Here is a 17,129-nt window from a genome sequence, read left to right as displayed (position 1 = left end):
AAAATAAAATAAATTTATGTAAAATATTTTATATTGTCAATGAATAAAAATTAATTCTATAAATATACCATCTCTGAATAGTGTAAATAATCATGTATGAAACGACGAGTATTTTATTCTTTTTTTAATATGTCTCCACCAAAGTTTTCTATTTATTTTTGAATCTTCCATCATTCTATATTATTGTCAAGGTCTTTCTCTCTTTGTTTGAAGGTATAATAATAATAATAATAATGCAGATAAGTAACGGTTACACAGTGCACTTGTTAGAAGGGTTATATTGTTATCTAAGAAGACTTCTCTTTAAAGTGTTATGTGTTGGGGCAGTGCCAAATCACATTGCATTCATAATGGATGGTAATAGAAGGTTCGCAAAGAAGAACAATTTGGCTGAAGGTGAAGGCCACAAAGCTGGATTTTCAGCTCTCTTATCCATCCTCAGGTATCAACATAATACTACAACTTTTTATTTTATCCAAAAATAGAAAATTCTTGTATTTTCTGTATTTTTAAAAGATATGTGACCTAACAAAAAGTTGGCAAAATGTTTTTCACAGTGGTATAATCACATCTGTCCTTTTGAATGATAATTCACAATAGTTGTTTTTGCTAATATGATATTACATGAAGATATATCAAAATTAAATTCTAAAACAAAAATTCATAAACTTCTTGTTATACATATGTATTATAATTCTAAAAATTTCAACCAAGTTATACAAATGTATTATAATTCTAGCTCAAAGTTTCTAAAAATTTCAACCAGGTTGTTAAGTTTTAAACATTTTAAACAAGTGCATGTACTATACACTTTTAGATAATATCTCCATAGTCTATAAATTTTGTGGTCCATTTCCTATAATTGATAAAAACTTTTCTCTCTGAAGAGTTTTGTATAATATAAGTATAGAGGTGTTTATAATATAGAAAATTGATTATTATTATAAACTTTTAATTTATGAAGATCTAATCGAAAATTGAATACAATTGCAAAAGTTTTAGTCCTATATATGTTTGTTCTAGCTGCTAAAATTTTCTAAATCCGTGGCTGGCTATAGGTACTGTTATGAACTGGGAGTGAAGTATGTAACTGTATATGCATTCAGCATTGACAACTTTAGAAGGAAGCCAAAAGATGTTCAAAGTTTAATGGAACTTATGAGGCAGAAGATTGAAGAGTTGCTTCAACAAGAAAGCATCATCAATGAGTATGGTGTGAGGTTGCATTTCATTGGAAACATTTCAATGCTTAGTGAGCCTGTCAGGGTTGCTGTGGACAAGGCAATGCGAGTCACTGCCCACAACAACCACAGAGTTCTTTTCATCTGCGTCGCGTATACTTCGCGCGACGAGATGGTGCATGCCGTCTACCAATCTTGCAAGCAAAAATGGAGCCATCTTAATGGTGAAGAGCCATCAAAAGTAGTTAAGAATGGTGGTATAGGTATTAATTCAGCTCAACTCGACTCGTTTTCAGCCTGTAGGCTTTTAATAATTGAAAATATTCATAGTTTTTATATAATTTTTTACATCTGTCAACATTATTACTTTATTTTTTTGTCCTAATTGTTGTATGCTGTTTGATTTTTGACAGAGAAAGTGAAAGGGATGATTTGTAGCAAGAATGGAGTGTTTGAGAACAAAGTTGAGAAACATAGTGTTCCTCCTCCCTCTTCTTGTTCTCTAATAGAATTGGTTGATGTTGAGAGGAATATGTACATGGCAGTGGCACCAGACCCTGACATATTGATCCGAACTTCCGGTGAGGCGCGGCTGAGCAACTTTCTTCTGTGGCAGGCTGGTACCTGCCCTCTGTATGCACCATCTTCACTTTGGCCTGAGATAGGTTTGAGGCACTTGGTCTTGGCAGTGTTGAACTTCCAAAAGTACCATCATTACTTGGAGAACAAGAAAGAGAAGAAGAAGCACAAGAACTTCTAATTGAACTATGGAAAATGTCTATGTTAATTTGGTAACAATGTTAAATCATGTTTGTGAACGAAATTTGGTAACAATAATAACAATAATATAGCCGAATTTCAAGACAGTTCAGTATAATTTACTCTTGTTTTCTTGACTCAAATCAAAATGTATAATGATGTTATTTATATCTGTATATATTGTATGAATCTTAAGCATACAAAAATGAACTGAATACATGAATCTCCAAGAACATAAACAAAATCTGCATATACAAATTAGGAGGAGGAGAGTGGCATCAAAAACTGCCAACAAAAGGCACCAATTATGAATTTGTGGCAGCTATATATAATAGTAATAATGGCTACAAAAAGTTAGTATAGAAAAGAAGAATAAAATGTAATATGAGCATCATGCTAGGGAACCTTATGCAAACATATTGAATTCTTTTAAAAAAAATTGATCATCATCTAAGACCGCGGCTTGTGTAGGCGTGGCCTGTTGCAGAAAACTCGGCCGTTCGCCCTCACGAACGCTGCTATCCCAATACTAATTCCTGCCCACATTAGTGAAAGGAAGAAGTGCCGAAAATCGTATCGAACTGCATGCAAGAACAATGGACAGAAGCTATCATATCACTTAAAAAGCATGATTGAAGTATGAAGGAATTATGTAATGTAAAATTTCTGAAAAACTCACCTTGTCTCAAGGACATGGTAGCGAAAAAGAATCCGGTCAAAACCAGGCCTAGAGCCAGAGGAAAAGACTGCAGAGATAATAGAAAAAAAAATGATGTTAATATGGATTTGTTCTATGATGAAGTTAATTATGTTCTTCAATTTGGAATTCATCTAAATTGAAACACTCACAGCAATAGATTCAATGCCTCCATTCTGAGAAGTTGGAGTCATATCTCTTCCAACAGAGATTATGTAATGTCCTTGCATGAGATCAATTGCATCCTTCACCAACAACACAATTTAATTAAGCATGGTAATTAGTGTCACTAATAAACCAACTATTCATCTATATTACCATAATTAGTGTCACAAACCTGCTTTGTTCCATCAGCGAAATTATTCAAATAATAACGCATAAGAGCATTCCAACCATCAGTTAGTATGCCTTGAACAGTGCGGTGTCCAAATCTGAATCCAACAAAACCTCAAAGTGTTAATGAAAAAATCAAATCAAATCATGAATATATTTTCAATATAGACTAATCTTCTATATGGTTGCATAATTCTACATGCTCTTTACAACATGATGATATTATACAGAAACAACTCAATGTTGCTCCAAAACTTCGCTCTTTACATGATATTAAAAAATAAAATAAAATAAAAAAATCTTAGAAAAATTCCATGAGAAATTGAATACCTGGTAAAATCTCCTTTCAGAGCAGGAGTGCCTGAATATTGAATACTAATGTCATCACCATGATCTGCCCACACTGAACATAGAAAAAAAAAACATAAAAATAAAAAAAGAATAGAATCAAAGTTTTAAAGTTTACATGAATGAAAATGAAAATAAATTATTAAATACATAATATATAGTTATACTTACAGATCTTAAATTTATCATCCAGATTTGGATGTGAACTAATTGTTTCTTCAGCTCCAAAGACACCAAGTCTTCTAAGCTGGTATTCCAGCATATTCCGTCCAATCATGCTCTGCCACGTCATTTTAATTCCGTCAAGCAAAAAGTACTGTCTGTTTGGTTTATGTTTTCATTTTCTATAGCCATGTTTTTCATTTTCGCTTTTTCTTTTTCGAAATTCTAAAAATAGAAAACACTGAAAATGAAAACAGAGACTAGCCGACCTGAGTAACATTTGTACGGTCTAAACAATCAACACAGTTGGTCCTAACAACCCCAAGTTGCTCCTTCATTTTCTCTCCCTTTTCATTCAACAGAAGATATCTACAATTCCATAACAAAGCAAGTTTGAATCAAATTGCTAAAGTCTTTATCATAATAACTTATCCAATAAAATTTTCGCACCCGTTTCTCTCAAGAAAATCTGAAATTTGATCATAGAGGATTGAGAGACGATCAAAATGAATGTGACCACATGTGCCATGGAAATCAAAGTGTATATATCTGTAAAACAAAAAAGACAAAGAAATAAAAATAAAAAGAAAAGAAAGAACATGTGCATAGATATCAAATAGAAAGAAACCAAAAGAATGTATAAAGCCAAATCTAAAAGTTAATTGAAAGAGACTTCTACCTTACATCATCACCTGCCACCTGCTGCGCCGTGGTTGAAAATTTTTCATATAACCTCCCCTCTCCTCCATGCTGATAAGATTAGGAGCGAAAAAAGTTCGAATTATAGTTGAAATTAAACCACAATGTTAGTACTTAGTAACATTAGATATCATATTTGAAGTTAATTCAGAAGAAGAATATTTTTTCACCGTGTTGACAAGATCAATAGCTACCACACTCCCATATTTTTTTCTCAAATCTAAGAAATGACGCTCCATGACTCGAGGCTGCAGCGAAACATTAGTCAATTAGCATAGCAGAGAAGCTTGAAGATCAAGAAACACAAAGAAAATGAAACAACAACCACTTACAGCTTCATCAGGTTTCAATATCTCAAACTTTGGCTTGTATGTTAAGTCAACAATTTGCTCCCATTGGAATGGCATCGATCCGCGAATCTGCAAGAGATCAAACAAAACCTTTCATCTAATTTCCTGTCCTTGTTTCGACCAAATCACTAAGACAAGATTCAACTAGAAAGCATTAATTACCTGAACAAATGATGCTGTATAGCCATTGAACTGCATAACTTGCTCTGATTCCACAAAATTAGCACAATAACCATCAGCATCAGCCCCTCTTCTCCACATCCGAGTTCCTTATTCGCCAAGCAACAAAATAAGATGTTATTAACAACCGAATCAGTACAAAAAGTTGAGTCATTTTATAACTACTCGTTCGATTTCTAAGATGCAGACGCGTCTTATGACATTACTAGTAATAAGTACATAGTCGATATGTAAATGAATAGAAAAGTATCTTTTACCATTTCTTCTTGTGCATCTCCTAGCAATCAAAGTGATGTCAATGATATCTTTCCCAATTGCTGCTTGAAAATGGTGAAAGCCTAATGATTTGTTAAGGATAATTCTAAGAAGGCGAAAGTGAAGCGATATGATCAAACTAAAAAACATATGAATGTCTTAGAAAGGATACTGCCTTGAACTACAGGAAGTAGGAATGGATCAAGCTGCATTCAAATAAAATAAAATTGAAGTGAGAAAATGTAGACAAGAAGAAGTTAACAGATAACAGCAATTTGTTACAAACACACCTTGTGATCAATCAGCATTTCCAACATATAATTGTTCCAGAGATATCGAGGCTCTGCCTGCAGCGAAACCAAAAGGAATTATAAATTGAATTGATCTAAAGCAGGCATTGTTTGCATAGACATAAATTTTTACAAAGTTAAGATGCTTAGAACAATTATTACCTGTCTCCAAAGAGGAAGCAATTTAGATTCATTACCCAATTCATTCAGTCGTTGGACACTGCATAATTTTATGTAAAATTCATATCAATAAGAATTGGATGATGATTTCTGAAAAATCTAAAAAAATAAAAAGAAAAAAGAATGACCTCAAAGTTAAATTAGTGTCATATGAGAAGAATAGGCCATATGTCTTCTCAGCAACAGTTATTAACCTAGAAAATTCCATCTCTGTTTTCTTCTGCAAAAAGAATATCATACATTAAAATTGATAGTGAATTTTAATTAGAAAAAAAAATAGAAGTAAATGAAGCTATAGGAAGTTAATTAGTTACTTGCTCAGCAGGGGTATTGTTAAGAGTTTGATCACATGCAAAAACCTTCATTGATGATATCTTGTAAATTGGATGCCCCATGTGTGTTCCAACACATTCACGCCCAGTTATTACCAGCAAATATGATCCTATAAACCATTACATACTTTAATTTCAAGTACTACTATAGTTAGGGTAATGTTTAAATTTATCTCGAAATCATAGTTACATAGAAGGCAATACGTTCTGATATGTGGTACGTCACATGTAAAATATTTTATGTGAAAAATATACCTGTGACCTTTTGATACGCAGATAAATGTCGTACACGTTGAAATATGAAATACACATTGAAAATGAGTTAAATGTATTTATATTGAAAATAGTAGTTACCAGCCAAGATCTTTAGCATGCCAATGACACCAAAAATGGTCATGATCTTAGGGACTCGAAGGGTGCTGCATTCAGGGATGCCATCAATGAGCTTCATGGTGCCATCTTTTCTACTAATTGAGAGTGGAGATCGAGAAGATGATCCTTCAATTGGTTCAATCACATACTGGTTCGGAAATTCCCATAGCCGCATCTTTGTGTGCAGCTTCTGCCCCGAATCTCCTTTCTCCATTCTTTCACTATTCAATCTAAAGATAATAGCCGTTAGATAATTTGATATATTTGATGGTAAAAATTTACATGCAGTTGTTTTTACGTGAGTCTCCCGTAAGAATTGACTAAATAGTTTAACATAATATAATCAACATTTAAATTATTATCTTTGAAGACATTTTTTACGTGAATAATTATTTAAATTGCAAACAACGAAATGATGTTGTTTGCAATTTAAAATAATGTGAAAAAAGAAATGGTTAACAAGATCAAATATTAAAAATGAGAGCTATGAAATTTTGAATGCATGGAAAAGAGAAATGTTTACCTTTGTTGAAGGTGGATTAATGAATAATAAGAACACTAATGGTGATAACCAAAGAGATCTTAAAACTTTGAATTAGCAATGAAAACAAGGAGGGGACACCACTATTATGCGCTTCATTATTTTTTTTTATTTTAAATTTTGTTTTGTTTGGAAGCAAATGTGTGTTGAAGAGTATGAGATTGTATTAGTGATGATATCAAAATAAGATTGAAAGTTTTTTGAGGCTAAAACAGTGGGTAATGCATGTGAATTAAGGACACGTAAAATGCAATTATGGGTTTGTGAGAGCTACTTGCCTACTACAATGGAGAACCTTGTGACGTAGTCAATTTTAAAATTAACCTTTAGGACACTTTTTTTTTTGTTTAAAATAATTATTTGACTAAGTAATAATAATACACTACAAACGAATATATAAATATATAAACTAAGTAATGATAATAATTATTTGATTAACATTTAGGAGACTTTTCTTTTTTTTTTTTTTTACTTTATTTGCATTGGTTCAAAACCGCCATCATTTGCCATTCAAGTATTTTGAGAAATAATACCAAAATCAATTATTGAAATTTATATAAATATATGTTTGGCAATTAACGGGAAAATAAGAATTGGGTCTAGATCTTGAAAGTACACTTGCAATGATTAATTAATCATTATTGGATTAGACCCACCATTTTTCATCAACTTCTGTAGGAAGCAAATTCAAATCAAAATTGATATCAATCTTATCATCAACACCATGATCTTTAAGGTCCTCCTTAATAACAATGGAATCCAATTTATTTGTCTTCAGCTTCTGCTTCTTTTCAGGAAGAGACTCCATCAAATCATCAATTTCTTCGTTTATTATGAAAAGAGATTCTTGTGTTGCATGGTGAGCAAGTAGATCCAAACCTTCAAGTAACTCTTCAGTGGAAATAATTGAGTCTTCTTTTCTTAATGCACCACCTTTTCCATCTTATTAGATTAATTAATCACATAATTAAGCAAACGTGCATAAGTAACAACAAAATATTATCAAATACAAATGTATACATATTTGTTAAATATATAACTATTTAAAGTTTTTAAGTAAATAAATAGTTTTATGATACATGTGTATACACCTCCATAGATATGAACATAATACAAAACTCATTTAAATATTTTTTATTAAATACTTAATTGATATAATTGGTCAACAGATGTTCTGGAATTAGACGAGTACATTATTAGTGGACAAAATTAAAAAGAATAATATCAATTAAGTAGTAGTCTAATATCAAGAACCGAAGAAGTATATATGTATATGCCTATTTCGTTTTACATGAAACTATAATAATTATAGTGAGCAAGCAATAATGTTCACATCTACATTTGAATCTGAATTAAGTAATAAGCAGCATGAGTCTAAGGCTGGAAGTGAGACGAGTTGAGTCGAGTTAGACCAAGCTCAAATTCGGCTCACAAAAATTGAACTTGACTCACGGCTCGACTTATTAATAATCGAGCATATTTCTTAAGTTCAAACTCGACTCACTAAAAGCTCACGAGCTGGTTCGAGCTCACGAGCTAGCTCAAATAATAAAAACATAAATACATAATCTATAATTCGATATCAATAAATTATAACTTATATATTTTAAAAATTATTTAAAAAAATCAATTTTATATATTGTTACCTATCAATAAATTATAAATTTTTTATTTATGTCCTACATCAAAATTATATGTAAAAAATAAATATAAAATTTTAAATAATTAAGATCATTAATATATATAATTATATAGTACTATTTCATATGTATATATATATAATATTAAAAATATAGATTAAATGCATATAGGATATGTGTATTAATATATATATATATATATATATATATATATATATATATATCGAGTCAGCTCACGATCTAATGAGCTGAGCTTATCCAAACTCAAGCTCGACTCATTTAATTTATGAGCTCAATTCCAAACTCAAGCATGGCTCATTAGCTCACGAGCTTAGCTTATCGAGCTATTAATGAGTCGAGCTCGAACTAGCTAATGAGCTAACTTGACTTACTTCCAATCCTAAGCATGACTAATAATTTGAGAAAAAAAATATATATGTAATAAGTTATTTCCGAATGAACATGATTGAGAAATATCTTTCTCACATTTCTTATATGAACATAGCTTTATTGTTATTATTATTAACTATGAAATCATATTAAAAATATGATTTAATTATTCTATTTATTTTTATAATTTTACCAAATTTATAATTAAATTTTTATATTTTTTAATTGAATTTCTACACTGTTTGTAACATAATTTTTATAATAGAAAAGATTTAATTATAAAATTAAAAATAGTGTAAAAATTCAATTAAAAAAATAAATATAAAAATCTAACCGTAAATTTAGTAAAATTATAAAAATTAATATAATAAAATAATTAAACCTAAAAAGATTTATAAACCATTATTCATTCCAAAGGCATATTACAGGAAGCACTCATCAATGAAAAGATGTTATACAAAGCTAACCTTCTTCATCTTCATCATGAGATTTATTAAGGTCAAATGATCTAATCATGTTATTAGAAACTTGACCAACAAAATTTTTCTTTTTAACAAGAAGATCCACTTCGCTTAGTTTCTTATCGTTAGTAGTCACTTCATATTCACCTACAACCGTGTAATAACAATTATCAACTTAGTCAAAGAGGGAAAAAAAATCAGCTCATTAATAAGAATAAATAGTCATTTTGATATCCACAAAATTTTGATTTTAATAAAACAAACCTCAAAATTTATTTTTGATTAAATAAATCTTAAATATCAACTCTGTTTAATGAAATAACCTAAACTAATAGAATGATAAATTAATAATGATTAGTTTGTTTTATCAAACATAAATAATATTTAGGAGTTCATTTTATTAAAAATAAAAATCAGATCAAATTAAAATCTTTCTAATGTAAAAAATTGGTCATTTTACTCATAATTTAAAAGGAAAATTTAGTTCACATCTTATATATAAATTTTTTAAAAGAAAAATCCACGCTACAATATTTTGGGTCTATGGCCACGGTTTTTTTTGTCACGGTAAAAAATTGTGACTATAGACCCTCTATGGTCACAGTTTTTTAGGGTGACCAAAAACAAAGCTATGGTCACGATTTTTTTAAAAAGGGTGACTATAGAAACCGTGACCATAGATAAAAAAATCGTGACCATAGATCTATAGTCATAAAAAAATAGACCATGACAAAAAAATCGTGACCATATGGTCAAAAATCGTGACTATAGACTTATGGTCACCCTTTTCACTAGCTATAGTCACGTTTTAATAGAACTTTTTTTATAGTGCCCGTCATAGATGTGTGATGAATTATCATATTTAATTTAATTAGTACAACATTTTGAAGGAAAAATAAAAGGAGAAGGGTTGGCAAACTCTAAATATTACAATCACATTACACGCCTATATTCACTTATTAGTATTTTACATTTTACAATATAAAAATATTCATATAATATCACCTAACCTTAAGAGAGGTGAGTATATATTTTTTATAAATTCGAGAGAGAAGATCTCATTTGTAATATTATCTAATTTTTTAGATAGATTAATATAAATAATTAAGGTGAAACATTTAAAATTGAACAGCTATATTGCACTCCCATTTTCCTTTTCTTTTCAATACTTTTATTCCTTTTTTAACCCTCTCCCTAGCATTCAAAACTTGTCCCAAATTATGATTTGGGATATTTGGTGTAACAAATATTAAGGGAGGAAAAAAGAAACTTAAATATAAATTTCCAAAAATTACAATTCAATTTTTGGCATATATAGTATAATCATAAAAAAGGATCTATATTCTTAATTATATACCTTCAGAAATTTTTCTTTTGTGCTTAGAAGATTGTTTTCCTTTTCTTATCTCCATTCCTCCGTTAAGTTTTCTTCCATTTGTTTCAAATATATCATCATCATCATCATCACTATCTTCTGTGAGATCAATGATATCAATAACCCTTTTGGATTCACCAATTGAGATAATAGATTTATTGGTGGAGTTCTTTTTGGGTTTTTCCATAACTAAAAATATGAGGGAACCTAATTGATGAAAGGTAGGTGAAGATTTAGGGATGTTTATGTAATATAGATCAATGTCATCAACATTGGTTTTAATTAGTAATTAATGTGTATTATGTAATAACAAATGTATAAGCATTTTATACATATATTTAATTATATATTATCATGTAATTATATTTTAATTTATTTTCACTATTTTAGTAGTTATTATAAAAAATCTAGTTGATTAGATGATGAAATAGTAAATTTGTTTTCATTAGTAATACATCAATATATAAAATAAACTCATGATTTAGCTAAAATAAATCTTTTTTGGATTTAATTTTTTTTTCAATTTATCTGTTTTTTTAACAAAAAAAAAAAATTTAAAAGTTTCAAAAAATTTATCCGTAGTTTTACCAACAGTTCTAAAAACCGCTGGTATATGATGCTGTCATTTACTTGCTATGTTAGTAATAACAGTTATATTTAATTCGAATTAATTTAAATTTTTTTTAAAGGGATAATATTGTCAATTCATATTATATATATTTATTAATATAATTTTTGTCTTAATATATACTGCTTTCATTTTTAACACATATTTTAAAATATAGTGTGTGTATGTAATTATTATAGTCAAACCATTTATACTTTAATGCTTATTATGTTTTCCCTTTTTGCCTTTATATAATAGAATATAAGTGCCTCGCTCTCATTTTATAGAAGTGTCTCTTTCCTTCATTAATCATTGGTCATATAATATTTAATTTTCTTATTTCCATTCATTTTAATCCTCGCAATTAATAATTTGAATTGTCAAAGAAGTTTATTTATTTGAATTCAATTATTTGATTCAAATAAGTTTAAATAGTATTAATTATCATTTCTTTTAAATGCATTTTGAACATAATGTAAAAAATAGGGGGTTGTGAATATTTTATTTTTTTGTTTTAGTTTTTATTTCTGCTAAACCAATTTAAATTTTAAGCAGAACAAAAAAGAAGTAATAGTGATTCACATGATGTCGAGATAATATTCAATTTAATTTTAGAATTTATATGTAAATTTTTTAAATTTTAATTATTTTAATTTAGTTTTTAAATTTTATAATATGATTCATATTAGTCTTTGAGATAATTTGTACGCAGCACACAAACATTAATAAAGTGCTGACAATTATATATTACGCAGAAATTTATATAAAATAATACTGTTTTGGTTTTAGTTCTTAAATAATCCAAAAACGACATTGTATCACTTGTTTTGTAAAAAAATTTCAATAAATATTACTTATAACGTTATTTTTAGATTATTTGAGTGTCAAAAATAAATAACGCAGTTTTATAGAGTTTAGTGTGATAGACAATACGCTAGCATTTTGTTAATGTTTATGAATAGAAAATTGTATTAGTTCGTAAAATTTAAAAATCAAATAGATATAATTAAAATTTTAAGGACTAAATTAAGACTTATGTATAAATTTAGAGACAAAAAAAATTAATTCTTAAAATTACTTGAAAGTTAACAATTAATTAGTCCTTAATTAATTTAAACTTATATGATTAAAGAAAAAAAGAGTAAATGTATAGAGCGATTAAAATAAGTAAATTATAAATATACAGCGTAAAGTGTTAATAATTAAATCAAGGAAAAGAACCATATATATAGCAAGAAATATCCAATTTAAGTATATAATTTTATCATTAATAGTGATCAACATAAATTTGTTTATAATTTATTTTAAATTTAGTTTGTCTTTAAATATTCAAAGGAATAACAAGCGGTGTCTAATATTTTAATATATTTATGTATTTTTTATTGTGTAACTATTATTAATGAATATCTTAATAAAATAAAAGTCATGTATATAGGAATTAAAGTTTCTAGCATACACGTACATTAAAATTGGATTTCTTAATGAATATCTTATTTTTTTAAATTTTTATCGATATTCTATACATATATAATACGGATACACTTTGGGAACTATACACAATTCAGCTTAAAACATGATATATCTTCAGTTTGTGTTTATGATTGCTTTTTGTGTCATAAGATAAGCTACCTAATTTCGAAGTGGTCGTCAAGCCGCATTTTTGTTGATTAATTTAAGTTATATATTCATAATATTATATAGTTTTCTCTTTAAAATAAAAAATAAAAGAACAAAAATCAAATGAAAAAAAAAATCTCCCAAAAAAAAAATTAAGTGATAAAATGTAAGATAAAAAGATAGTATGTCTAATTTAAAATTTAAAGGTGTCAATTTAATTAATCTTTTATTTTGACTTTAAAAAAATCAAATAAAAAAATAATTTTAAGATGTTAATTTAATGAGTCTCTCATCTTAATTTTGATTATTTGTTGAACTTTAAAATATTAATTTAATAGATCTCTCATTTTAACATTGATCTTATTTATTAGACTATAAACACTTTAATTAATTAGTAACACAAGTGAAATACCTAATCAATAATATATGATTCGCCACACTTCTAACTAATAAATAGGATTTTTGTGTTTCAAAGTTTTATACTAGAATTTTAAATAATTGTGTGATATGGTATCAAAATTTAGAAAACCAATAAAATATGAATAATTTAATCATTGTTGACTTCGAAAAAAATATAAAATAAATAAAAAATTCTATGCAAAAATTTAAGATTTAGAACATCTTTAGTACTAGTTCTAATTTTAATTTTATTTTAAATTCTACAAAAAAATATATAAATATTCTTAATTATTTTTTTAATATAATTATATGAGTAGTAAAATTTTATTAATTTTCTATCAAAGTAATATCAATTTCATTTCATCAATTAATTGCAATTCTAAATCATTTTACTTCTTAAAAATATCAAACATAATACTCTAAAAATACTCTATTAAAAATGTTCTTAATATTTTTGATAATAAAGTAACTGAAACGGTAATATTGCAACTCATCACATAATGCAATACCTAATTTAAAATTTGGCAATAAATTTACTTCAATCTAATATAAATGTAACACACATCCAAAATGATATCCAAAACTTAATTATAAGATGTCTAACAATAAAGTTCAAACACAATACCAGTCATCAAGAAACATTAAACAAACATATATATGTTTATAAAAAATCAAAATTGAGTCTAAATATGAAATTGAAATAGCAAATCTATCATAGAATCACCACCAATTCTTGTCAACCTCAGTAGGAAGCTCATTGAGGTCAAAATAAAAAACCACAGGCCGTTCAACTTCAATGTTTCTATCCATAACAAAGGAATCAACTTCAATATCCCTTAAGGCCAATGCTTCCTCTTCTTTGTTACTTTTCTTCTCATCTTCACCACCTTCAACAGGTTCTATTGTTGAAGCATCATTAGTTGGTGGTGGTGGTAATGACAGCGGTAGCGATAGCGACAATGAGTTCTCATTTTTTGTTGATTTTTCACCAAATTCGAATCCTTTAATCACATAATAAATACACAATATAATATTGTTGTTGTTATTATTGTTATCAAATACAAAAACATACACATATGACATATATAACAGGTAAACTACAAAAATTATTCGAATTATTTTAGTGCGGATAAAAATATTGTTGAATTTTATTATCGATACAAATATTTTTAAACAATTAAAAAACGTGTAAAAATGCTAAATCATAATTAAAAACCTGCTCTGTTAACAAAAAAGCATGATATATATGACTCACTTGTCAATACCTGCAGAATTTCACTCTTTACATAAAAAATTATATTTACACGTAGAATATTTTTTGATATACACTTTTGTTATATTTTTAAATAATTTGAGAATATTTTTATTAATAACAAAATTTAAAAGCATTTTTATCAACAAAATAATTCTGATATACTTTTTGTAGTTTACCCTATATAACAAACACTAATCACTGGTTAGGGAAAGTAAAGTCATTAACAGATTAAAGACATACAAACATAGGTAGTTCAACACAGAATAGATAGTGTTTGGATAATATATTTATAGAGATTAATATAACCAAAGGTTAATAAACTCAATTTAAATTTTGATAGATGACAATCATATCACTTGAGAATTGACACTACAATCTAGGAAGTCTTAGTGTGAAGATGAACTCACTAGTTATGGTGGCTAGATTGTTAACTCCTCAATAATATTGTAATAACTGATAACATGAGTAGTGTGTTTGAACAGTGTATTTAAAAAAATAAAGACATAAAAATTATTATTATCGGATTACTATTTCAAAAATTTTATTATTAACAGACTACCAATTAAAAAAGCAATTAGTAACAAAAATGTACTAAAACAGTGAAACAAATATGTTATTTTTAAATTCTAATTTCATTGTTTTATTTTGTTTTAAAGTTATATAATTTTTTATTATATTTTTATTTTTGAAATGAAAATTAAATACTACCACAAAACACACGTACACCTCACGTACACCAAAAAAAATTAAAAAATAAAAAATTTGGGATTAAACTCATAAAACTCCAAGAGGATTAGATTCAACATATATAACAATTAATCGTTAGGACATTAGGTTTCAGTGTTTCACTTTATTAGTGGCATCTTATTGTATATATATTCTTGACCGAAAAACTTAGTAATGGACTATATATATATTAGTTTCATCGTCTTAAAATTTTGATAAATTTTACTAAAAAAATAAAATACAAAATGACTTCCAATATATATATATATATATATATATATATATATATATATATATATATATGCACTAAAATACATTAAATAATTATTAAAAATAAATTTTATCAAAATAAGAATTTTATCTATTTCTTCATTTAATAAAATTGAACGGCTGAGTATACATATTGTACTCTAATCAATAGTTTAATCTCACCTTAATAAAAACAAAATTAAAAGCAAATAGAATCATCAATTCAAAACATATATACTTTGAGAAAGCTTCATTCTTTTATTCTCAAATATTTTCTCTTCATCCATTCTCTTTCTTTTTTGATTTTTTCCTTCACTAATCACAACATTATAACTTTTGGATTCATCAGAATTTATAGTTTTAGAATCTAATTTAGTGTTCTCCATAAAAAAAAATCAGAAATCTAATTTAAGATTATTCTACAATCGTCTTATAAAGGTGATGTCTTAAAGTATTTTGTTTCTTTGGTTAAATATTCTTGTAGTAAATAGTATCAGCCGTTACTTATAATAATAATGCTGAATAGGTTTTGAGGTTTTTTTACAATTATAAAGATGATGTACTAAAGTATTTTGTTTCTTTGGTTAAATATTCTTGTAGTAAATAATATCAGCCGTTACTTAGAATAATAATGCTGAATAGGTTTTGAGGTTTTTTTCCTTAAATAATGCAAGAAAATTCTAGGCCTCAAACCATATATATTATTTAAGTACCGCTATCTATTTTACTAAATATTTTTTAATAATAAATTCTTAAAATAGTTAATTTATAGTATTTCTTAAAATATTTTATTTTATTAACTAATGCGGAAAAAAACCTTTTTATTTGTTAACAAATAAAACATTAGAGTTGATTTTTTTATCCTAAATATGATTAAATGTTTCTCATATTTATAATATATTAATGTTAATTCATATATCACTCAATTATTAATTTAGTTTTTAAAATTATTAACATTTTTAAATATTTTTTCTTCATCAATCCTCTTTTTTTCTGTTTTCTTTTTTTCACTAATCAAAACATTATAACTTTTGGGTTCATCGGAATTTATAGTTTTAGAATCTAATCTAGTGTTCTTCACAGAAAAAACAAAAGTCCAATTTAAGATCATTTTAAAATCATTTTATAAAAGTAATGTATTAAAGTATTTTATTTTTTTGGTTAAATATTTTTACAGTTAATAGTATAATCCGTTACTTAAAATAATAATGTTGAACAAATCTTGAGATTTTCTTTCTCAAATAATGCGAAAAAATTATATGCCTCAAACCATATATATTATTTAAGTATGACTAGTCTATTACACTAAATATTTTTTTAATAATAAAATTTAAAATAGTTAATTTATAGTATTTAAAACTAATACAATTTTTTTAATTTGTTAACAAATAAAATATTAGAGTTGATTTTTTTATTTTAAATATAATTAAATATTTTTCATATTTATAATATATTAATGTTAATTCAAATATTACTCAATTATCAATTTAGTCTTTAAAATTATTAACACCCGTAAAAATGATTTTAAATTTTAAAAATAATTAAATTAATTTTTGAATTTATAAATAATAAATTTTCATTCTTCCCTTATTTGATTGTTATAATTAAGAAATAAAAAATTTGGGATTAAACGCAAACCCAAAGTGATCACATTAAACATAACGATTAGATTCATTCACTTGATTAGAAGCAGTTTATTATCTATATGTCCTTGACTGAAAAATTTGAGAA

General features: G+C 26.7%; 2 protein-coding genes across 2 annotated transcripts; one reads left to right on the top strand and one right to left on the bottom strand.

The window, feature by feature from the left end:
- The first annotated feature begins 233 nt into the window (after nucleotides 1-233).
- LOC130975539 (dehydrodolichyl diphosphate synthase CPT3-like) lies at nucleotides 234-1,941 on the top strand. Its single transcript, XM_057900326.1, has 3 exons — nucleotides 234-442; nucleotides 1,059-1,444; nucleotides 1,595-1,941. The coding sequence occupies exons 1-3, from the start codon at nucleotides 234-236 to the stop codon at nucleotides 1,939-1,941; spliced, it is 942 nt and encodes a 313-aa protein (XP_057756309.1).
- A 449-nt stretch (nucleotides 1,942-2,390) lies between these two features.
- LOC130982075 (phosphoinositide phosphatase SAC7-like) lies at nucleotides 2,391-6,352 on the bottom strand. Its single transcript, XM_057905966.1, has 19 exons — nucleotides 6,121-6,352; nucleotides 5,749-5,876; nucleotides 5,563-5,654; nucleotides 5,417-5,474; nucleotides 5,255-5,311; nucleotides 5,137-5,170; nucleotides 4,967-5,047; nucleotides 4,692-4,798; nucleotides 4,512-4,598; nucleotides 4,350-4,427; nucleotides 4,160-4,230; nucleotides 3,931-4,029; nucleotides 3,750-3,849; nucleotides 3,490-3,598; nucleotides 3,301-3,373; nucleotides 2,975-3,068; nucleotides 2,790-2,882; nucleotides 2,620-2,686; nucleotides 2,391-2,521 (listed from the first exon to the last, which is right to left on the bottom strand). The coding sequence occupies exons 1-19, from the start codon at nucleotides 6,350-6,352 to the stop codon at nucleotides 2,391-2,393; spliced, it is 1,791 nt and encodes a 596-aa protein (XP_057761949.1).
- Nucleotides 6,353-17,129: the final 10,777 nt, after the last annotated feature.

The sequence above is a fragment of the Arachis stenosperma genome, chromosome 1 (assembly GCF_014773155.1).
Source record: "Arachis stenosperma cultivar V10309 chromosome 1, arast.V10309.gnm1.PFL2, whole genome shotgun sequence".
In the NCBI taxonomy this organism is placed as follows: Eukaryota; Viridiplantae; Streptophyta; class Magnoliopsida; order Fabales; family Fabaceae; genus Arachis; species Arachis stenosperma.
The sequence above is the reverse complement of the archived record's forward strand: the minus strand, read 5'-3'. Positions and strand labels throughout refer to the sequence as shown.